The sequence below is a fragment of the Staurois parvus genome, unplaced genomic scaffold (assembly GCF_062004578.1).
Source record: "Staurois parvus isolate SC_StPar_1 unplaced genomic scaffold, SC_StPar_1.0 ptg000071l, whole genome shotgun sequence".
Taxonomy (NCBI): Eukaryota; Metazoa; Chordata; class Amphibia; order Anura; family Ranidae; genus Staurois; species Staurois parvus.
The window spans coordinates 3,913,957-3,938,335 of NW_028317867.1; the positions used below are offsets into that span (position 1 = coordinate 3,913,957).

General features: G+C 45.5%; 1 protein-coding gene across 1 annotated transcript in view; it reads right to left on the reverse strand.

Annotated features, from left to right (window-relative positions):
• LOC149469411 (cyclic nucleotide-binding domain-containing protein 2-like) overlaps positions 1 to 24,053 on the reverse strand; it is a 106,513-nt gene extending 82,460 nt beyond the window's left edge. Inside the window, exons 1-5 of the mRNA XM_089669322.1 lie at positions 24,024 to 24,053; positions 23,875 to 23,948; positions 20,520 to 20,631; positions 6,605 to 6,679; positions 2,150 to 2,238 (exon numbers count right to left, since the gene is read on the reverse strand). Of these exons, the coding sequence (XP_089525448.1) occupies positions 2,150 to 2,238; positions 6,605 to 6,679; positions 20,520 to 20,631; positions 23,875 to 23,948; positions 24,024 to 24,053 (380 nt within the window). The remainder of the gene's footprint in view (positions 1 to 2,149; positions 2,239 to 6,604; positions 6,680 to 20,519; positions 20,632 to 23,874; positions 23,949 to 24,023) is intronic.
• Positions 24,054 to 24,379: the final 326 nt, after the last annotated feature.

A 24,379-nucleotide genomic window follows, 5' to 3' on the forward strand; every position in this document is an offset into this window, starting at 1 on the left:
TGTCCAGCATTCCAATTGGCTTAGCAAGAAGAAACATTGCCAGACACAGCAGAGATCCTACATTTGGACCCAGGCCCTAACACATGCCTTTGACCTGCTTCTAGTGGGTTTTTCACTCTCTAAGACTTGTATGGGAATGCAAAACCCATTTGAATCAAATAAAAGCCAATCAACACAGGACCTTAAGATTGCATCTACTGTTATTAACAGTTGCTGAAGTCCTCCATTACTGACTTCTTTTGTGGCTGTCTGCCATAGTTCATGCCATAGGATGAAAGTGATGGAGGCCTCCCCCTTACCATGCACTGTGATTGCAGGTTTCTTTGTAGTAACAATTAGCTGTCAGTAACTCCAGATGCATCTCTAACAGATGTCTGAAAGGGTGAATGAGTCTCTACCCTATGCCACCAGTTGCTGGCTCAATATGCTATAGAACACCAGCACAGGAGGCAAAAACAGCCATCGAGCCCAGTCTGCCTCTGAAATGTGTCAGTTCAGAAAACAAACTCTGTAGGCCCAGGTAGTAAGGCAACACCCTCTTCAAAGGCACAGCAAAATACAGAATGTATTTTCTACATATATAGTAATGAACAAGAATATTTTATCTATTACTTTGTGTGATGGAATGCCTGTCACTCCGATTGGATGATTCCTGTCAGAGAGCCACTTCCACGCCACTGGGACACAGGACCAGAGTATTATAACCAGGCATTGCACCCAAGACTAGACGAGACTAGCTTAGATGCCAAACTGGAACTCTTTTTTTGAACAGAAAACACAGGTTTTTATACACTTCACATATAGGGGAAGTCCCCACGTGAATAACCACAAATATTACACTTTAGGATAAATTAGGATCCCACATTAATTCGATAACAAGATAAAGCTGACATCAGTCTAATCTCATCATCTAGGAGCCTCCAAAGGGACTTGCCAGCAAACAAACAATAAGTGACTCAATTAACTCAATTAACAATGGAATGCACACCTAGGAGGCACACAATGATAGAAAGACATATAACACCTAATAAACAGATTAGAGCAAGAGTCCTCACATCAGGTTTGTTTTGAGCTGATTATATTAACATTTTCTTAGAGTCTTTGAGTCTAGGAAGGGGGGTGTTGGAGCAGTCAATGTTGGTTTGGGCACAGAGATCCCAATTCTGTATTCTGGTCTGTGTGTTTTGGAGGAGACATTGAATCTGAAGTAAACTGCTCAAAAGGTCCCCCCAGACACACACCAAAGGATACAGCTCCTCGGATGCCAAGGCCATGGGAAGTAGGCGATAGGCTAGCCTGCAATCCCCTCCAAAAGCCCCTGTCCCGGCTGGGTCTGTCACATTAATGTAACAGACCCAACCCAACCTGATTAATCAAATCATTGTCTGAGTGCCTGGCTGTTGATTAGCTTACTGTTAATTAATCACTGTTAGCTGTACTGTTTACATTTTACACTGTTTAGGATAATGTGATCAAGCTCTTACCCAATCAATGTGGGATGTTTATTATAATGTATAATATTTGTTTTTATTGTTCTTGTGGGGATTGCTTCTATTTCTGAAGTATATAAAGAACATCTGTTCTTGTTCAATAAAGAAGTTGAGTGCAAAGCCCGGCTGTAATACCTTGGTCCTGTGTCCCAGTGGCAAGGAAGCGGTTCTCTGATGGAATCACCCAATCGGGCTGACATGCGTTTCATCACACTTTGGATCAACACCCCCAAGTTTTCAGAAGAACTATAAATATATAGTGGGATGAAATATATTTTATTTTGGTCAGGACTACAAATACATTTAAAAAGATATTTTTTTTTGAAGATACAAAACATTTTATTTTACAATACCAAATCCAGCCAGCAGGATAAAGCTGAACTATTTAACTCTTTAAGTCTTTAAAAAGACTTTACCCTACCATTTTTCTTATTCCTCACTTCTGCGGGCTTCCTTCATGCCGTAAGTCTAGTCCCCCCTAAGCCACTTTTCTTCACTGCCCGAGTTGTCGCAGCTCTCGGACTTCATCCCATATAATGCAGGTCCAGCAGTTCTGCATTGTATATGAAGACACGAGGGCCCATCCATAACCCAGGACACTGAACAGTGGAGAAGATCACTGACTTTCAGAGGAGTGGGAAATAATGTAATATACTTACGCTTGATATATGACATACTGACAAAGCTCCATTTGAGTCTTGTCCTCAAGACCTTGCAAGGCTCTGTTCTTCTTCAGACAAAGCTGAATCTTTAAAAACAAAATGTGTTTACTTTACTTCAATATATCATTTTGGCTTTCTTGATTAAAGTAATTGCTTGAGTTTTCTAACTGATCACAGCAGATGTAAGGGATGTTTTAATATAGGGTCTAAAGCTAGAACAGTTGTTTCATATAAGCAAACAGTCATTTGGCTGTCATTGTTTCATATTACACTAAGGGAAAATCGGGTTTGTCGTCATTAGTAACAAGAACATTTTTTTCCAAACACCAGCAACTGCCAGCAATTCAGTACTTGAATAAAACAAATAATTTTCAAAACACACTACATAAAAATATGAAAAGTGAACAGCTAAGAACCTGCTTCTGTTTTTATATAAAATGATAATTAAAATAAAACAAAAAAACAGAGCAATTTATCAGCTTTTGTGTTCCAGCTATAATTTATATCAGGATATGCCCCCCAGATTTTTGAAGTAATCATGCAAACGTGTTTGAAATATATTTTATCTGAATCAGATTTTGATTTTATAGATACTTACAGGGGTGTACACAAAATGGCCACTGCCCCAGTCTATAACTGCCCTTCACAGCAAGGAGCACATGGAAGGGTGACGCATGTCAAACAACAAAACAGAAAAATTCCCAGCTGGCTTGCAAACAAGCCAAATTAAGCTGTCTAACAGTATGCGTTAAAAATGGATTTAATTTGCACACATTTGCAAACACATGCATGAGCTACAGAGCCTTGTCACTGCACCCCAGTATTCTGTAGTGCCTAACTCTCTTAGGAGCCCTCATAGTAGAGGCACATGTATTTAATGGATAGACCAAGGGCAGGTGAACCTGAGGGAGCCCACCCCTCCTTAAAGGTACAGGAGCACACTGGACACCCAGCATGTAGCACAATGGCAGCTAAAGTGTCCAGTGCGCCCCCCTTGACCAACAATTCAACAATACAAGAAATGGCCACTGCCCCAGTCTATAACTGGCCTTCACAGCAAGGGGCACATGGAAGGGCGACGCATGTCAAACAACAAAACTTCCCAGCTCAACTTGCCAGCCAGCTTGCAAACAAATCAAATTAACCTGTCTAACAGTATGCGTTAAAAACAGGGGTTTAGTTAGCACACATTTGCAAATACATGCATGAGCTACAGAGCCTCGTCACAGCACCCCAGTATTCTGTGGTTCTTACAGGGGTGTGCGCTCACTTTTTTCTCTGTATGTTAAGGGATATCTACCCTGTAAGTTTTACAAAGATCTTTTGTCTAACTCTAGTCCAAACGGCAATATTTTGTTCTTTCCAACTTTCATGTTTTCAAAATAATTTTGTAATAATACAAACTTCTGGAGAACTTCTGGTTGAATTTTACACATTGATACATTTTGGAGAAAAAACTTTATTACTAGAAAACCGGACTTATTTAACACTTTTATTCTTATTTTAAAAAAAGTGATAAAAATTATATACAAATTTATATACAAAACCTTTCTGGAAGTCTTAATATTTCCACAACTATCTATATCTCAGGTTCAAATATTAGATAAAGACATTTTGGGGGATGGCATTAAATAGGCTATATTGTCACTTCCCCCCTGAAAGTGTATAAGTATCAAAAATTTTACCTACCCTAGAACTAGTATACAAAAATACTTTTTTTCTACTGGGAAACTACCTCAGTCAATGTATAATTCTACTTGAAACAGGATAATGATCAAATTGATTGTCTTACAAACCAGCTTCTCTATCAAATAGTGGCTATAAAAGAAAAAATCTTTGACCACTAGACTGAACTCCTTATTACTGTCCTTGGTACATGATGATCAAACATACTTTTTGCTTGGAAAGTCCACCACATATAATATTTGCATAGCTTAATTGTCTTCTCAGCTATCAGAACATATCCTGGCATCATGCACCATAGCTTCTCTGGATATTGGGAAGGCTTTTGATTCCATAGAATGGCCTTTCTTGTAAGCCTGTCTTGTTCACTTCCATCTGAGTCCAACATTTCCAAAATTAATCAATATCCTTTAAGCTTATCCACAATATAACATTTTGATCAATAGAACACATCCTTTTATTTTTATCAATGAGTACAAGGCTTTCTTTTATAGGCCAAAAAGAAAGCCTTATATTAATTGATGAAAATACAAACCTTTTTCTGAATGGTGGAGAAGCATTAAGACTGACTCTGTTTTGCAGCAGACAGGAAGTTTGATCCTTCTCTCTAGGTGCCCATGATGGTACCAAAATCCATTTTTTACAGAGCTTTCTTCATTTGTATGCGGCATTGCCAAACCTCTACAAATACCCAAATGAAGACAGGCAATTGAAACATTCTAGTTACATCAGGAGAACCAGCTCCAGATCAATTAATTGCTGTGATAGCCTGAACCTGAGATATAGACAGTTGTGGAAATGGTAAGACTTGCAGAAAGGTTGTGTATGTCATTTTGGGATTTATTGAATGTAGATGTGTAAAATTCACAAAATCAATCTGATATTCCTTTATCATTCGAGACAAACTTTTTTTTTATAAGAATAAAGGTGTTATATAAGTAATGTTTTCTAGTATTAGAGGGTTTTTTTTCCAAAATGTACCAATGTGCAAAATTCAACAAGAAGTTCTCCAGAGGTTTGTATTATTACAGGCTATCACAGTGGTCACTCAGTAAAACCTGCCCCTGTGCTCTCTTTCTCCTCTGAATAAAGAAAAATATACATTGTATTTTCTTCTCTTAGCCACAGAAGAAGAATGTAAAAAAGCCTGTGTGTAGAAAAAACAATAAAGATAAAATGTCTAGATCAGGGTCAAGTTCAAGGTCAGTATCAAAGGTCATGGTCAACGGTTAGGGTCAGTATGTTTTAGGTATGATTAAAAACATGTTTTTTATTTAATGTCAGCTAGTTTTTCTTAAAGTGGAATTCCACACAAAAGTGGTAGCTCCGCTTATTTGCCTCCTCCTTCCCCCCTCCAATGCCATATTTGGCACCTTTTGGGGGGGGAGTGGGGAGCGGGTACCTGTTTTTTGACAGGTACCCACTCCCACTTCTGGATCAGTTCGCCGCGGCAAAGTGAGCTGGAAGGTCGGCCCCCTCTTCCCTCCAGCAGTCTCCTGGGAAATTTCACAGGTCCCAGGAGACTGCCGGACCAATTAGGAAGAGCAGCGCGACTCGCTCATGCACAGTGGGCACCAGGCTGTCAAGGCACAAACTGTCACAGCCTGGTGCCCACAGTTGAGATGCCGTCGCTGTGGAGGAAAGAAGGGGAGAAGGGACCACGCAGGCGAGTACATCACTGGAATCTGAGACAGATAAGTGTGTGTTTATTAAAAGACTTTTAATAAACACATAAACTCTACTTTAAGTAGGGTAAAAAAAGCAAAATGTGCAATATTGCTGTAAACATCAAGAGTAGAACGTTTTTGTTTTGTTTTGTTTTTTTTGGTGGTGAGTCGTAATGTAAAAAAAAAATATAGCTACATTTAAAAAATGCCTTTTTGTACCATTTAAGGCAAGCAATGTTTAAAATAAAGCACAGTGGCTAAATGGTTAGCACTTCTGCCTAGCAGTACTAGGGTCATTGGTTCAAATCCCAACCACAGAAGCACCTGCCTGGAGTTTGCATGCTCTCCCTGTGCCTGTGTGGGTTTCCTCTGGGTACTCGGGTTTCCTCTGGGTACTCAGGTTTCTTCCCACATGCCAAAGACATGCTGGTAGGTTAATTGGATCCTGTCTAAATTGGCCCTAGTATATGAATGTGAGTTAGTGACCTTAGATTGTACAGGGACTGATATGAATGTACAATATATATGTAAAGCACTGTGTAAATTGACAATGCTATATAAGTGCCTGAAATAAATGTCAGGAGATATCCATTACCTTTTATCACCAAATGAAGGCCCAGATTTGGAATAGGTAGTTGCAATGATCTGTACAGTTTTACGAACACATGCCAAAGTTGCAATATTGGGTTTAGGCATCAAGATTTCCACCATGTAAGTTAAGTTGTTTCTGCATGTTTGGACTAGCATTTATTTGCAGACCATGCCGCCATTGAGCTTTGTTTTCTTGTTTCATATAACAATGCACGGCATCAATGTACTATAACTCACAGCGTGTGGTCAGTTGTCACCTGTCATGTATAAGCAGTGCTGGGTTTCCTGTGTAGGTGAATAAGAGGTGGGAGCCAATAACTCCTAGCACGTCACTGCTATTTGTTTAGACAGGTTGAGTGTGTCAGCGCAGGAATGCAGGGCAGCTGAAGATAAACTCAGTCTATTGAGTCAGTTGCAATCATGGATTACAAGTGTGAGTAATTAATTCTCAACAGCAGCACTTATAATACTAAATCAATATTAGAGAATAAACACCGTGCTTTTATGATACCTGTCTCAGGATTTCTGGAGTTCTTTGCTTCGGACAAATAGATAACAGATTCTTTATCGTTTCAAAATCTTTTCTCTGCAATAAAAGGAAGTCATTGAAGTTATGTTGACTGTAACTATCTCCATAGCCACCAGCAATATTGCAGATAGCTAGCATACTATAGGGTATGTGGTTAAGAGAGTACAATTGTTTTCATAAAAAAACAATATGCAGTTACAACATGAGCTCATTTCCGTCAGTTATTTTTACTCTGCAATTTAAATTTTTTGGTATTTCACATGTTGTACATGCCTTTAAGTGAACTGATTGCTAAAAGATCTATTTTCATACACACATAAATAGACATGCCAGGGGTACCCTTTTCTCATGCATGCATCCTGCCCATGCTAAATCTGGCCCTGACAACACCCTAAATTCCTCCTGGTGGACAATTCTTACCGAACAGCGACTGCAGCCAATCATTTTGGCAGCACCCACTGTATTCTACTGGAACCGGCTGTCAAAATACTATAGCCTCAGAGTCGTCTCTCTGCACTGTTTAATGTAGATGGAGGAATCAGTTTGATTTTTTTTTTAATAATATAAACACCCAAATCATATAGTGTTGTAGTAGCGCTAAATAAATAATAATGAAATGTGAAGTGAATACCAAAAAATAATTGTGACAAAAAAACTAATAAACTGTCCTTGATTAATGTGATAAGAAAACAATTCAAATTAAAAGTGATCCAAAGTCTATGAAAACACATAATAAAGTGATCCAAAGTCCATGAAATAAATTATTCTCCTTCACCGTGTGTTATAGACTGACAACTAAGTGCTTCACAGGAATACCCCACATGAATGTAAACTCACCACAAATATTTGCCTTCCACTTTCGTGGTTGGCAAAAAAGCTTCCTGGGATAATCTTCCCAATTATAGATGACACTTATGAATTGCGTGAGACAAAGATTCCACTGCCTCGAGATAGACCATGTAAAACAAACAAAAAAATGCTCTAATGGTGTAGTATGAACAACCAGATTCTTTAATTAAATGAATGGACCTTGCTCACAAGCAAACTGATAAAACAATCCCAAATGATGTGACCATTGATAAGCCTGAAGTGATCATAGACCAGGTGCTTTCACCACCTCTGGTTTGTTGGTATCTGACGCTGTCGCATCACTTCCGGTCACGATCCATGTCACTTCCGGACTTACTCATGAATAAGTCGGAAGTGACGAAACACGTCAGGGCATGACGGTGCGGCAACCGGAAGTGACGTGGCCCGTGACCGGAAGTGCCGTGACGGCGTCAGATACCAACAAACCGGAGGTGGTGAGAGCACCTGGTCTATGATCACTTCAGGCTTATCAATGGTCACATCATTTGGGCTTGTTTTATCAGTTTGCTTGTGAGTTAGGTCCATTCATTTAATTTAAGAATCTGGTTGTTCATATTACACCATTGGAGCGTTTTTCGTTTGTTTTACATGGTCTATCTCGAGGCAGTAGAATCTTTGTCTCACACAATTCATAAGTGTCATCTATAATTGGGATGATTATCCCAGGAAGATTTTTGCCAACCACGAGAGTGGAAGGCAAATATTTGTGGTGAGTGTGGGGTATTCCTGTGAATCACTTGGTTGTCAGTCTATACCACACGGTGAAGGAGAAGAATTTATTTCATGGACTTTGGATCACTTTATTATGTGTTTTCATGGACTTTGGATCACTTTTAATTTGAATTGATTTCTTATCACATTAATCACGGACAGTTTATTAGTTTTTGTTTGTCACAATTATTGTTTGGTATTCACTTCACATTTCATTATTATTTATTTAGCGCTACTACAACACTATATGATTTGAGTGTTTATATTATTTCATTTATTATGGTCTATATATAGTGGCAGCTTTTTTTACATATAGATTGCATTTGGTGCAATACAATAGGTGTTGATAATTGTCACGGTCATATTATCACATTTATTTTTCTTTTTGGAGTTTGTTCAGCCCACAAGCTGAATGAAAAAAATCTGTTTGTGTAATCTTCCTGTTCTGTGGGGGTAAATATGAGCCACTCAACCTGACATAAACACTTGTCAAAAGTGACAACTTTGCCCATTCTTTCCATTTCCCTTCTCCATTCATACCTGTACTACAGTGAAACTTTATGAATGCAGACCTTTCATGCATCCACCCATCCTCCATTCATAGACCACTTTTCATTGCTGAAAGTTATACTGCAGCTTCTTTGAATGGAGGAGCGGTATTAACCCTTGCAGCACTGGAAAATTACCACTGTGGGGTATAGTGAGGGGGGGGGCAGAGGACTGGAGATTTTTTCGTGTTAGAGAGCTGCCATTCTCATTCAATGTAAGTACCTTTTTGCACTATGATTTGTCCTCTTTTTCCCCTGAGCATTTACCATCCCGGTGGGAAGCTGAAATTTTGTCTTTTAAAGGGCCAGTAGCAAGGAACTAGCTACTAAGGGATAGCGGTGGACAAGCAAAATATTTACCAACGTTTAGGGCTCATGTACACTGCAGCTGATAAACTCGTGTTTAGGAGCTGTTCAGCGTTTTTTTTTCAGCAGCCCCTGAACTCACCCTAATGTTTTCCTATGTGTCCATGTACACATTTTCATTTACAGTCGTTTACAGACATTTGAGTTTACATTCTTTTTTTGACCGCAGAAAATGTGCATTCAGCAGTTGATTTTATCAGCATTTCAAATGCAAAATGCTGCTAAACGCGGCAAATCGTGTCTGAAAAGTTTTTTCAACTCTTCCAGTTCCCGATGCTTTCCATAGCCTTTTTTCATCATGAAAAATACATGCAAGGCATTTTCAAGGTGCTCAGATGGACAAAACACTGAAAACAGGATGTTCCTACCAAGCTTGTCACACATTGCAATGACCAATTTATACCTCAGACCTCTCCCACCCTTGGAAAGAAAAGATATGTTAATGACCTTTCACACCTCAAATTCCTCAGGGAGACCCCCTGCCAGGTGACCTTAATGACTCACTCCACCAGACACCTTTCCCACCCTTGGAAACAAAAGAAATGTTAATGAGCAACTCACTCCTAAGCTAATTTCAACACATACTGCTGTCTCTGCTTCTACTTTCTCTATTTATCTGAAACAGTCTGAAATAGTTAATCATTTACCACTTTTCAGTGCATTCTTGGCATTTGGGAGGTTTTCCTGTGCTTATCTTTAAAAAACACTTCTAAACGCAAATGCACATAAACACGTTATGTAAACGTGGCTACAGAGACATTTTTTGACCTACGTTTTCCAGCAGTCAGTTTCCATCGTTCAGAAGTGTCCCCTGTACATGGGGCCTAATAGTGCTTATGACCTATATATGGGTCAAGGAAGAAGGTGAGTGCATGGCACACTCATTGGTGATGGGAAGCACTTTTGTATATGTTGGATGAAGTGAACACTTTACAACACTGTTGTGGAGCACGGTGTGTTTTGCTGTAATGTGAGCACATATGTATTGTGCACTCAGCCATTAGCTTTAATTTAAACGGTGTTGCACTACGATTCGCTTTTGTTTTTTATATACACGTTTTTGGAGTCGTGATTGTAAAATGATTCTGGATTCGTCGCCACATGAAAGGATTTACTGCTGTAAAAACGCATTTCACCTATTATAATTTATAGGTCAAGCTTAAAGGTGAGCAGGGAGAGTATCTTGAGCACGAGCATGTCTTCTGGAAAGTGATTGTTAAATGCACTATTTTGGACATTCTGTGATTTGGGAGTTGGACTTCTATTGTAGTGTGAATTTATCTTGCATGGGATTTGTAAGGGACCGCCTGGCGACACCACTAGCACTCCACTAATCAGGCGTCCCCAGCGCACGGAGTCTAAGTCCCAGAGTACTTGTTCACCAGAGCCCCTGATGGTGGGGATGGACTTGGAGTACCCCGGGACCAGGTCGTGCTTACTGAGGACACCCGTCAGTGGTAGGGGTGGTCGCCAGGGGCTCCCACGGGAGAGAGCCTGATATGAGGAGGTCTGGGAACCCCGCTGAGAGGAATGGATGGATGGATGGATGGATGGCGGAGCAAGTGCAGAGTCAGGCAAGCCGGGTCGGTAACGGGGAGGACAGCACGGTACAAGGCAGCGGGCAGAGAATAGTCGGGTCACACGCCAGGTCAACAACAGTAGGTCAGATCCAATAGGGGACATACGGAAGAGAGGTCAGGCAAAGCAAGGGTCTGGGCAGGAGAATTCAGCAGTGGTCAGGTACAATCCGGGTCAGCAACTTACAGGTACAGGTTCAGATTCAGGATACAGGATACAGGGCAAGGACAAGACCAGAAGGCACTGAATAACAGCTCAGGGCCGTTTAAATATCGCGCCCTGCGCTGCCATTGGTGCCCAGCGGGCGGCCGCGGCTCCTACTGCGCATGCGCGAACTCACACGCCGCGGCCGGCCCGGACCTAGAGCCCGCGTCCCTGCACAGGGCGGCATACTGCGCCTGCGCCGGGACCATCGCGGCGGGGATCCCTGACAGGATTACTGGAGGTTTATTTTATTTAATTTATATGTCTGGATGAGGAGTTAGCACACTGCACATTCTTGGTTTATATACATTTTAAGGGAGAGTACACTTAATGAGTGGCTGCAGCAATTTTCCTTTATTTTTTTTTAGGGTGTAGCAGCGTACGAGCGTGAGCCTTTTCACTTTCAGTTTATAGGTTACATTAAAGGTGGAAAAAGTTCTGAAATTATTTACCTTTGTCTCATTTGTTTACATCACAGAAACCTGACATTTTAACAGGGGTGTGTAGACTTTTTATATCCACTGTACCTGAGTACTATATCAATCCAGCACTGTGCAGCAGCACTTGTCTTCTCTTCCTGTTTCTCACAGGCACAGAGGCAGCAGTAAGAGTCATGGGCTCCTGCTGCTGTCAATCAAAAATCCTGTGAGGCGGGAGTAGGGACAAGCCAAGCCTTGTGTGTCTATGGATGCACACAGCCTGACTCAGGAGCAAGCCTACATGCCTGTCAACACAGCAAGCAGTTTGCTATGGGGCAGACACAGAAGTAGAGGAGCGGACAGCACTGGTGGAGGACCTCAGAAGAGGAGGTAAGGGGCCACTCTGTTCGATACCGTTGCATGTTACAAGTAATTATTACATCTTTTTTTATTTTAGGTAAAAAAAAAACTAGAGACTTCAGTAGCATTTTAAGATTTAATTAGAGGCAAAAAAAATCACTCATACTCATGGACCAATTTGAAATCCTATTAACCTATCAATATATTTTTGTATTTTAGAAAGATGCGCCACCCAGAGAAACCCAAATAAACATTGGGGCAACATGAAAATTCAATGCAGTTCCAAGTCAACTATTGTCACATTTTAAACTATGGATGGGTACATAACAATTTAATTTCTTTTTAAGAGAGCCTGTCACCAGATTATTTATTACAACAATAATCTCCCCCTAAAACAATTAGCATATTTTATGTGTGGTGCCCTCCAAGATGGGTGCTAGGATTGGATAGATTTACTTCTGGCTCACTGTGTTTGGTGGATCTGCATTTTGTTGTTAGGTAAATTTAGCTTGCCTTACTGCAATCAGTGTTGCTGAAATTCCTGTGTCAAGCAAATTTACTGTAGGTATAGCTCACTGTAGTCATGACTAGTGCACCCGAGATAGGTTCATCCAGACCCCACTACACCACCATTACCCTTCCATACCAATCCCCTTTACTTACTATACTTACAGAAAACACAACACAAATTTTGGAGTAAATGGCCAGCACGGCCTTTTATTAACCAATCAAGTTTAAACACATCAACCATTCCTTATAACAGAAAACATAAAGAGTTGTCGTTGGTCTTTGAAGGCACCACCAAAACGATCCGAAATGCACCTGCGGACAACCATATTCCACTAGGCCTCCAGCCGCAACCAACCAGCTCGGAGACAACCATACTGTCCGCAGTGCAGCACCACCACCTTCCAGTTAAACCTCGGTTAACTGGGAATGTTCCCGGGCACACCATACCAACGATGGGTCCCACACCATTTTGTACCTCCAAGATAAGAACCACCTCCAAAGACCAACCACCGCCACAGCACGCTGGGTGAGCCCTTACCCATGCGTGCCACACCACAACAAACCCCTCCGAACTCCATCCCTTAGACCCAGAGACCATAAATCCGCTCCAACCGCAGTCAGATGTACCCCAGCACTCCAAAGATACCTCCAAGTATCCACCTCTAGCTCCAGATGCCGGACCACCAGCCCCCCATTACGGACAAAGAAGCGCCCCACCTCCTTGTCGACCTTCAGATCGATGCCACCCGCAGGAAGCACCAGGACATCCAGTGGGCCATCCCGTCGAGTCAAACGCTGCCCCCCTGCAGCACACGACCCCACAACATACCCCAGCTGCCTACCAGTAGGCCTAACATCAGCCCACCGGGCCCCCCAAGAACACATAGGAGTGACCCAGGATCCACACCAGGCCACCCGCTCCCTCTGAAAGAAAAGGACAAGCAATACCCCCAGGACAATACATCACCCAGACAGGACAGGCACTCCCCCCAGGCCATGACAACAGAACACGAGACCCCACTAGACCCCCAACAGATGCGGACGAACGCACAGTCGAAATCTCCGTGAATCCCACCTACCAATACGTGCGACCCATATCCAACAAACCCCACCCGGCAGCTTCCGTAGTAGCCCCCATCCAAAGCGAATGCGAAGCACACAAGGACGCATCCAACCAGCCGCCGTGAAACACCGTCAGAAAACTGACACAAAGTGAATTAAGAGGACCCCTCAGCGTGCTGGAAAAAAGGACCCCTGCCCCACCGGCGATGGGATAGAAAATCTGGCACCGCACCCACTGGGCACACATAAGATGCTGGAAGAGCAAAGAACTGCACCCCATGCACCACGCCCCAACTGGTCCGTCCCAGACCGATGGACGAGAACCTCCCACCCCAGTAAACCCAGCACACGACCACATCCCCCAATAACCCCCCAATAACTGATATAGACGGACTACCGAACTCACCAAAACGCAATGCCCCCAAAAGGCCACCGCAAAGGCCGTACCGAAACAAACACCTCGAAGCCCGAAAGACACACAGACCGCAGGCGCACAAACCAAGACCCTAACAACTCAACGGACACCGGATGCCGTGAATCCCTTCAGCGATGAGCCCTACGGGAACCCCGAAGGGCCTGTCGAACCCAAAAAGGCTTTCGTGAAAACCCCGACACCCCAGCAACTTAAGAAGAAGGCCAAACCAGCCAACCGGCAATCAAACACAGCAGCCGACACCCCCCGCTCTAATTTCCGTGCCAAAATTACAACACAGCGAACCCACCTCAGGCCCCCACGGATCAATATTGACCCGCTGCAGCAGGTCCACCACTCCCGCCAGTAAAAATGCACCTGCAGACAACCATATGTCACTAGGCCTCCAGACGCAACCAACCAGCTCGGAGACAACCATACCATCCGCAGTGCAGCACCACCACCTGCCAGTTAAACCTTGGTTAACTGGAATGTACCCGGGCACACCATACCAACGATGGGTCCCACACCATTTAAGTCGAGTATGCAGACCATGTCGCCTCACTCCCCGACTACCGGATCCAGCCTGCAACGACCCCAAGGCAACATCCCACAGCCAGTCGGGACAAGAAACCCCGCGGTGCTCCTCCCCCAGCACCAACCCTCGGAATGTGTCCCACTGAAAATGAGCCAAAGCGACAACCAGAGTTTGCTCAATCCCAGGGAGATGCACAGCATGAAGAAAAATGGTCAACTGCAGGCAACGCAACACGAAATGGCGAAGCAGGCCAACCACCGGCCGCGAAGAAGCTGAGACCCGATTGATGACCCGAAACCACCCCCAAAATGTTACACCGAAAATGAACCTTTACTTCCGAAAAATGCTCCCCCCACACGGCAACCACCAGCACCACCGGAAAAAAAATAAATAAATACCAACAGCACCAAGATACGAAGAACAAACCCCCCGCCTCCCACCAGGAAGCAGGCCATGGAACCGCGCTCCACCGACTTCAGCAAAAGGCCCCATATCCCACGGAAGCCGCCGCATCCGGGAACAAATCCAGGTCAAAATAGCTCCCAGGGCCAGACATCCACAGAGCTCGCCTGTTGAAGGAATCCAAAAAGGGGAGCCAAATCTGCAATCGGCGGCAGAACACCCAACCCATCGGCAGTATACGGTAAGCGAAGGTAAGCTTTGCCCAACAACGACTGCCAGGCCCGCAGCTGAAACTTACACTTGCCTAGTACCCCACGAATCTCAACTTTGAAGGCCAACAGCTTGTCCTCAGGCAGCCGGCACTCCACAGCTCCGGAATCCAAACAACGCCCAGGAAAGTAATCACCGCAGCCGGGCCCTCCGTCTTGTCCAACGCCAGCGGAATAACGAAACGTTGTGCAATGTGTTGCAAAGTGGCCAGCAAAAACTGCACATACCCCGGAAGCTGGCGGACCCACACAAAGAAAATCATCTAAATAACGGATGACCGCAGGCACCCCGGAGACATCCCGCACCACCCACTCCATGCATGAACTGAACTTCTCGAGCAAAGCGTAGGATATAAAACACCCCATGAGAAGGCACTTCACAACATAAAACGAGCCCTCCCAACGACAACCCAAAAACACGAAGACCGGCCGGATGTACCCACAACAGCGCTGACTCAATATCCCATAACGCCAGGAGCGCACCGCGCCCATACCGAAGAACCCAGAAAACTGCCGCATCGAACGACGTATAATACACCGCACCTGACTCTGTATCGATTGCGTCGGTCACCGACCCCACTGTCAGGAAGGACAGGTGAGGAATTAACCGAAACGCATGAGGCTCCTTTTTGGGCACAACCCCCCAAGGGAGAAAAAGGAAACGGGCCGCCCACGCGGTCTAAACCCACTTCCTTACGCAACTTATCCGAAACCACCGCTGCATACTGCAAGGCCGACCGTGAGTTCCGCGCTAAAAGGAGGAATCGAAGTCAAAGTACACGGGATGCGGAAACCCTCCGAACAAAACTGGAACCGCCAGCAGAACCCCTACGCTTTGAGGCTGATTGTCCCGGGGAGAACGAACCACCGGCCCACCCCGAAAACAGACCAGAGGGCCTCGCCGGAGTCATAAGCTGTATCCAAAGGCCACGGACCGTATTGTCCCAGCGCAATGACGGGTAAACCGCCCTACGCTGCCGAAACTGTTCATCGCACCGTAGCCCAGCGATCCCCCCTTAAACCCAGGAGCCTCGCTAATAGCGTCAAGGGAACAGAAAAACGCCGAGCAATGCTCAGGGGCCGTTTCCCCAATGACACTGGCCACAATCGCGAAAGCCTGCAACCAATTAGCAAAAGCACGCGGGATAAACGAAAAAGAACGCCGCTTCTCCTCGTCCTCCCGCCTGCCCTCGTCAACCCTCGACCCATCGACAGGCAGCCGCTCCAAGAGCAAGAGCGTGAAGATCCCGACATACACACCTCACCCAATCTACTCCCGTACATCCGAATGTCAATGCACACCAACGGGCCCTCGAACCACCGGCACACTGCGAAGCCGCCCGGCCCTGGCACCCCCCGCACCCTCACCCAAAACCGTGGATGGGGCCGCCTAGCCCAGAGCACCGGACCCCGCCGTAACCACCCCTGACCCTAACCCGGAGAAAAAAACACCAGGCCCCCGTGCGTCCCCATTATCCTGCCCTAGGCCCCCGCAAACATCCCCACCTGCAGGCGGGAATCACACAGAAGCAGGCCCAGCGCCCCCACTACCGCCCAGCGCAAAGCGCCGCAACAAGTCCCCAGCCGGACCGCAAAACGCAGACCCCCGCACCAATACCCAACGAGATGACGCCGCCCCCCGACACCGCAGAAGCCCGCCCCCAACAGTTCCCAGAGAGCAGCTGAAAAGAAGAGAGCAGACCCCAAAAAAAATGGTAACTCACGAGGCTGCCCAGGAGACGTCCCAGCAGCCGCGCGTCCAAAATCCACCGGCGCCGAGCGACCAGCTGTCGCCCCCGGATCGGGTTCCGACAGCTCGCCCTCCGATCGGTCCTCCTCCTCTCGATGACTGGATGGCCTCCCAGTCCCAGGAGCCACGGGTCCCGCAGGTCTGTGCCGCTCCTGCCGCCCAGCACCAGCCACGCTCCCTGACGACCCTGGGCACTTGCCAGCCCTCCGCCTAGCGCTGCACCTGTGGAAAAATTTTTTTTTTTTTTTTAATGAAGCCACTGCTCCATGCTGACAGGGGGCCCGCCGGCCGCAGCACCAGACAGCCCGGCAGCTGCAGCAGGACATCTCCCCCCGCTGGGCACCCTCCCTGACAGGTGCCTTGTCAGCGGAGGAGCCGCTGTCATCCCGTCCTCACTGCCGTGCGGGCGCGGCTTCGTCCACGAGTGACCCCGCCCCCCCGAACTCCGCCGAAGCCTAGGATTCCTCCCGGCCTCCCCGGGAGCAGAGGCAGGAGAGCGCCCTGCCAGCGGGGACCGGAGGGTCCCGAGTGGGGCTCCCATCATGGAGCCGAGCCCTGGGCTAGTGGGGAGACTGGGGGAAAGCTCTCCGGAGGCGCAGACCTCCCAGCACATGGGTGCTCCCGCCCGACTACCTCCGAGGAGCCCGGGTCCTGCAGAAAAGCAGAGACCCGGCTCCGCAGCCAGGCCCTCCCCTTGGAGGCCGCAGACTCACCCAGCCCGGCCCAACCGTCCTTCTACTTCCCGGCCTCCCCACAGGCAGACTCAGGAGAGCGCCCTGCCAGCGGGGCCGGAGGGTCCCGAGTGGGGCTCCCATTCTGGTCCTGAGCTCTCTGTGGGGCGGGCAAAAGTGCTCCGGAGGCCTAAGCACATGGGCGCTCCTGCCCCCCTGCCGCTGGTGACAAGCCCGGGCCCCGCAGTGAGGCAGAGACCCGGCTCCGCAGCCAGTACAGCCCCTGCAAGCCGCAGCCGGGCCAATTGTCCCTCCCTGGCAGCTGCCACTGTACCTAAACCTCAGGGAAGGACACCCTGGTGGAGGGCGAGAGGGAAGCTCTCTTTCCCACGTCCAGCTCCCAACTGACGCCCCTCCCCAGAACACTCCACCCTAAAGTGCAGGAGACCCCACCAACTGACGCCCCTCCGCCGGAACACTCCACCCTAAAGTGCAGGAGACCCCACCTACATTCTCCTCTACCAACCAGATCCCCCAGCTATCCTTTACCAACCCTAATACTAACATTAACCCTTACACATCTTCCTTCCCACTCTGGGCCTAGTCATGCCTGCCCTGCGCTAATTCTTTTCTTCTTTTTTCGCTGCGGGCATTTCTGTGCAGCTGCATGTGATTGGATAGGTGTGTTCAGTGTCTCACAGGCAGCTTGTTTGATTGCTCTCTCCCTGTCTTGTCAGAACTCTCTAGTTAGTTCTGGAATATAGGTGTAAATATTTATACCATTCAAGCCAAGCCTAGTTAAACCCTGTACAAGTAGCTGTTGTGAAGGGGTATAAATAGTCTGAGATCTGGAGTGGTCTTGTCTTGTCGTGGAGAGGGGAAGTCCAGGATGGAAGGCATGCTGCCCACCTGGGCAGCCAGTGTGTACTTCTGCTTTCTGCTGCTCATCAAGCTCCCAACCCTGCTAGTATGAGGACCCATTCTATAGTTACTTTGCTGAAGCTCACCAAGAGAATTTGTTCTCCTTGGGGATCTAGTCAGTGCAGCTTCCAGAGCAACTACTAGGGAAAGAACCCTGGGCAAAGATACAGCGGCCCCTGTGGCGGTGAGTGTCACACATGCATGTTATTTACCCATAAAAGTCTCCCATGTGTGGACATCCAAAAGCCCTGAGAGTGCTGCTGGGCAAAACCACCTTGAATATGATCTTAGCAGCTTCAGCAGACTCAGAGTTGTCACTCAAGTGACACTCTATAATATTTCCTTTCACAACCCCTACGTAAAAGATTACGTAGGTGGTGAAGGGAGGGCAGAGGAGCTGGACCAGCACAGAGAGTAAAGAAACACTACCAGGTGAGGCGAAGACTAGGATGAAAGGGAATGAGTAAAATCTTCAGTCACAGTCCCAGAAGAAGCATGCTGTAAATGAGTTTCAGAACTACTTATGTCTACCCTTTTCTGGGTCAGCAACACAGACAGCATTAAAGAACTCTTATGAAAAATTTTGGTCCCATTCTGATCGGTGGTCCCCTAAACATACCACTTCATGCTGGCTTTAGCTCCACCCCACCCCAAGCTCAAGTTATGGGTTTCATATGGAGGCAGGTGCAGCCAGCACAGAGACCCTACTCCCTCTTTAAGTTGAATGATCTTTTACTATTATGAAAGAACAATTTGCACTGGTTTTACATTCATTATAGTAAAAAATAATTTGTGCTTTGGCTCTGTGTAATCTATATGCTGATGCCCTGTGTTTGTACAAGCAGCTGAATACAGAGCCACAGCTCTCATATTTTACTACTGTGAATGCACATGCAGCACTGATTGTTCATTGATAATGCTGAGGGCTATGTGATCTTTCAGCAGCTGCTTTTACACATTTATTTATTACAGGTACTTATATAGCCCTGTCAATTTACACAGCACTTTACATATATATTGTACATTCACATCAGTCCCTAACCCTCAAGGGGTGTACAATCTAAGGTCCCTAACTTACATTCATACATACACATACTAGGGTCAATTTAGACAGGATCCAATTAACCTACCAACATGTCTTTGGAGTGTGGGAGGAAACTGGAGTACCTGGAGGAAGCCCATGCAGGCACAGGGAGAACATGCAAACTCCAGGCAGGTGATGGTGTGGTTGGGATTTGAACCAAAGACCCGAGTACTGCCAGGTGGAATTGCTATCCATTTAGCCACTGTTCTTCCTGCACATACACAGCCCCCCACTCCACAGCAATGGCAGTGCTGATTCATAGAAATGTAAAGATCACTCCGTGTTGTGGGGCTATGTTATCCATCTACCGTGACTGTGTATGTTTACATTCAGCCACAGATAGACACACAGAGCCACAAGCCGGGTGATCTTTTTGAATAGCAGTGCTGGTCCCCACAGCAACCTCTGCTTCCAGGGAGGAGAGCTGTCCCACACAAATCCATCTCCTTTATAGCACCTTTGTAGGACAGTGGGTGGGGGGGGGTAAACATGTCCAACCATGCTGCTCGACAATTGAGGGATGAGATTTGAAAAGGGCCAAGTAACTTGGTCCCCTGGGGGAATAAATAAAAGTTAAACATTTTATAATGAGACGTCTTCTTTAAAGTCAAAGCATCAAAATGACAGCGAGGGAACTAGCGGTCTTAAAGAAGAGATTATATAATAGCAGCCATATTAATCAATTAATAATGTGACAGTGTCCCTTTAAATTATTACTTTATTACTGATATAGTTGATAGATATTATTAGTATAATGTCACTTTGCATTGCTAAATATCATGTTACACCAAAGCCATAATGACCATACAGATGCTAGCCACAGCAACAGAAGAACCAAATGCAAGCATGCTGAATAATGAGCAATTTATGAAACAGCACCTGGCACACATGGCATATAATTTTGGAAAAAATGTATGTAAAAGTTGAGCACTGCTTTTATAACCCACAACAGCAATTGCTGTGCCACATTGCTTGCTAATGTTGGGGTAAAGCATTTTAGGGCTTAATGTATACAGAATGTAGCTTGGAGTGTCATTGGTTCTTTTGTCATATTATTTTATTACTGGAGACCAGGAAAGGGAAAAAATATAATTGCTGAACGCTCTTTAGTAAACATACAAGACCAACGCCATCCACAATCTGACCTAGAATGCAATATTCACTTGCTTGCTTCCCATGTTTATTATGATGTGTGTGATTGAAAGAATATTCTAGTACATACCATGTTGTTTTTTGAAAAGCTGCTGATGTTGAAGAGCAGGTCACGTCTGCTGTGGATCTGCATCTGAAGACGAAACAGAGCCCATTCCACAACACTGTTTCTTCCTATATATCTGTAAAATTTAGTAAATTAAATAAAGCTTCATAGCATATACTGACAATGTAAAAGCAGCTTTTTTCCTAAGCTGCCTGTTAACAATGGAATGTAACATAATAAGATGGGTAATAGGCAAAATGGCCTGACAAAGAATGACTAACTTGTAGTTTACTAAACAGGTGCAAAGTGAGAAGCAATAATGCAAAACACAAGTTCTTAACAGCAATGTCTTTGTGGCTCAATTGTAACACGGCTGCAGAACAGGATCTCTAAAAGCATCTCTAGCAACAAAGAGTCTAATTGAAAATCTCTACTTTAATAAAACAGTTCTGAGTATAAACAGCTGCTTGTGCTTATTCTGATAGCCAGGGTGGCTCTGGCAACAAAGGCGAACAGCTAGCAGGATTCAAGGCCCAAGGTCAAAGGGCCACTCCACTGGAACTAGAATAATCTGATAGCAACTGGGGATGTGTTCCCTACATTAGCTGAGTGTCAGGACCCGGATCTGAACCTGTGACCTCTGCCGTGTCTAGTGATGTATTTTCTGAGCTACCTTCAAGGCTGGACAACACCCTGTCTGATCCATTGGACAGTCCTGCCTCCACCCATGAAATTCCTATTTATGTCATGCCTTTGCACTTTCTGTTTGCCAGATTATTGTGCTCTCTGCAGCCAATATCTCGCTCCTGCTGTCACTCCTGCTGCCATCTGTATCTCCACTACCATTAGTTACTGACCGTTGGCTTGTTGTCTGACTACCCCGTCTGTGTGATTCCTATCTGCTACTGTACCTTACAGTACGGCTTACTCACCTTCTGATGGGGCAATCCTGAGGACTGAGACCTGGTACTAACATGCAGTAAAGCCCATCTCTACCATCAGGAACTCTGGTGAATACCAGTTAGTGCTTAGATCCCATGCCTCAGGTAAGCCTGTGTCAACCAGGGCAACTTGCCCGTGTACTTTTCCTGTTGGCCTCTCTACTGCTATAGCTACTGGACACTTTAGGAGAAGCTGCATGCTATTAGGCTCTGACTGTGGAGGACTGCTCACTTGGTTGCAGAGACCCCCTTCCTTTTAAGATGTTGAAGGAGAGAAACGGAGAAACTTACCTTTCTTAGACATGTCCAGGGAATTGTGGGAAAAGAAGTTAAAGGGGTCTTCCCCTACATCTGAACATGGTGAGTAAATAGGCATTCTGCTACAACATAAATATGTATTGTGCTAGGCAAAGTAACATGATATCTTTAAAAGAAGGGATTATACTAATTTTTTCCTGTGCTCCTATGCTGTCCTGATTCCTTGGCACCAGAAAGCCCAAGTTTCCTCTATTAGTTCCAGTAGTTGCAGTAGACGTTTTCCCAGAGATATGCATGGATCTTCTGTGCCATGTGACAGTACTCAGATGTACCAATTTGCTGCTCGTGTTACAAACACTCCATTATGGGGATACAAGTGGAGTGTCACGTTTTTTCCCTTACTTATATGTATCAAATCAATTTTGGGTAGTGTAGTTATGGATCAGAGCAGGGGTATAACTACAGGGGTCTTAATTGCAACCCAGCCGCATGCTTCAGGGGGCCCATGCGGCTCCCCTTTACACCTGGATATGAGGATTGGTGGGGGTGCCATTTAGAGGAACCGATGCCCTCCATTTTCCTCCAGCAACCACTGAAAGCTTGCTTCTCCTCCTCTCCCTCCCGCATTCAGTGGCTAGGGGAGGAAAATGGAGGGGATCATTTCCTCAAAATGCTACCTTCACTGCCCCTCCTATCAAGGTTCTGCTGCCCTCGGACCCCTGTGCACTCTCCTGGCCTCCCCCATCCTTGTCCTCCTGCAGGGAATCCTTTCAGGATGGAGAGTGGTGAAGGGGCTAGTAAATTACATGGAGGTGAGTGATCAGTACCGAACTGTGTTTACTATGCTTCAGTTTGTGAATGAACAGAAAGCTTTTTACAGAGCTATTCCCTATCCATTCAGTGGAACTGAGGCTGCAGAGGTGGAGATTGAGGGCTTTGTCCTCAATCTCCTTTCTCTGTCTCAATGGTGGAACATCAAAGGTCTGTTTAGATCCCTTATATCTTACCAAAGCCCCCCAACAGGGCGCCTAAAATAAAATTGTAAAAAAAATAATAAATGTTAAAAAAATAATAACTGACACCATTGGCGGAACTACTAGGGTCGCAAAGGTCACACTTGCAACCGGGCCCTGGCTTTTCGCCACTGTGGGGGGCTCCAAGATGGCAGGAAGGGGGTCCGCTGCAGAACATGTGAAAGTGTCCCACTGCCGGACCATAATAAAGGGCCCCACAATGGGAGTAGAGGGCCCTTGTATCAGTTGGAAGGACGCTGACTGGGGGTCAGGGGGGCCCTTCATGGTTTCTTGCACCGGGACCCTGAAGGTTCTAAGTTCGCCTCTGTTTCAGAGCAGTGGGGGATGGTGCCAAGTTCAAGGTACAGAAACTCATTCACTTTGCTAAAGCAAGGGCAGCATAAATGGATTTTGACTGCTGCTTCTATTATTACTACTATACAGGATTTATATAGCGCCAACAGTTTGCTCAGAGCTTTACAATATAACGGGAGACAATACAGCAACAATACAGTTCAATACAAGAGGGATAGGAGGGCCCTGCTCCTTGGAGCTTACAATCTAAGACAGCTTCTACCAGGGGAGGACTGACAACTCATGGGGCCTCCGGGCAATAGGGGATCATGGGGCCCCTGTGTCCTCGCCCACACCCAAAAAAGCCTATGAAAAAGCCAATGAAAGGTACCATGGGCATCTCAAGGGGCCCCCTACTGACCCCACGCCCTCGGGCAGTGCCCGAGTGCTCGATTGGTCAGTCCGCCCCTGGCTTCTACATTTTTCACACTAAGTGCCTTGCACCTTACACTGTTTAGTTCATTAAGCCTTCAAGATTTAGTTTCAGAGTGAAACAGAAAAGGACTCCTAAGAAGACGCAACATTTTAAAAGTGCCCACGTGTCCATTTATTAAACATTTAACAACATTATGTATCCCAGTGACAAGGACATATGGCACCAGTGGCAGAATAAATCAAGCTAACTGACTAATTGATTTGTTATCAATAAGTATCTATAGACTGGCTTGTAGTTAAACTCACATCTACCAAGGTTATATACCACAACACACCAGTTCCTTTTTTTAAATTGGCATATGTTACAACAGCACTGAATAAAACGACATATTAAGGTATAATGTGAGAAATGACATCCATCACTATCTGTGAAATTACCTCTTAACGCTCAGCAGCATTCCACACACATGTTTAATGTTGGTAGCTACTTGGTGAAACCTCCGGCACTCTGTCTGCATAAATAAATTCATTAAAGTTAGATGGGATTACAGCACAATGAGCATGAGAAAATAAAGCGTAATAGTTACCTTATTATTAACAAGTTGAATGTCAGTCATATTGCTTGTCTGTACACCTCCGTGGGACAACACTGAGTTGCTAGCAAAGTAGAATAGAGGAGGAGACATATTTCCCTACTTCACCGATCGTATGGTATGCGTAGCCTGGGCGACACTGCTGCTTACATGATAACTGTGTCCATTCATGCAGTATTTATTCAAAAACAAATGAGCAAAAATAAAGGCGCTGTTTCCCATTACAATCAATCAGATTCCATGTTTAAAGAGAGTCTAAGATGAGTGATATATATGTTGAACAAATTCAGAAAATATATTTTCATTCTTCATTCAGCTTCTTCAATGGGATCTCCAACTATCTGAACCCC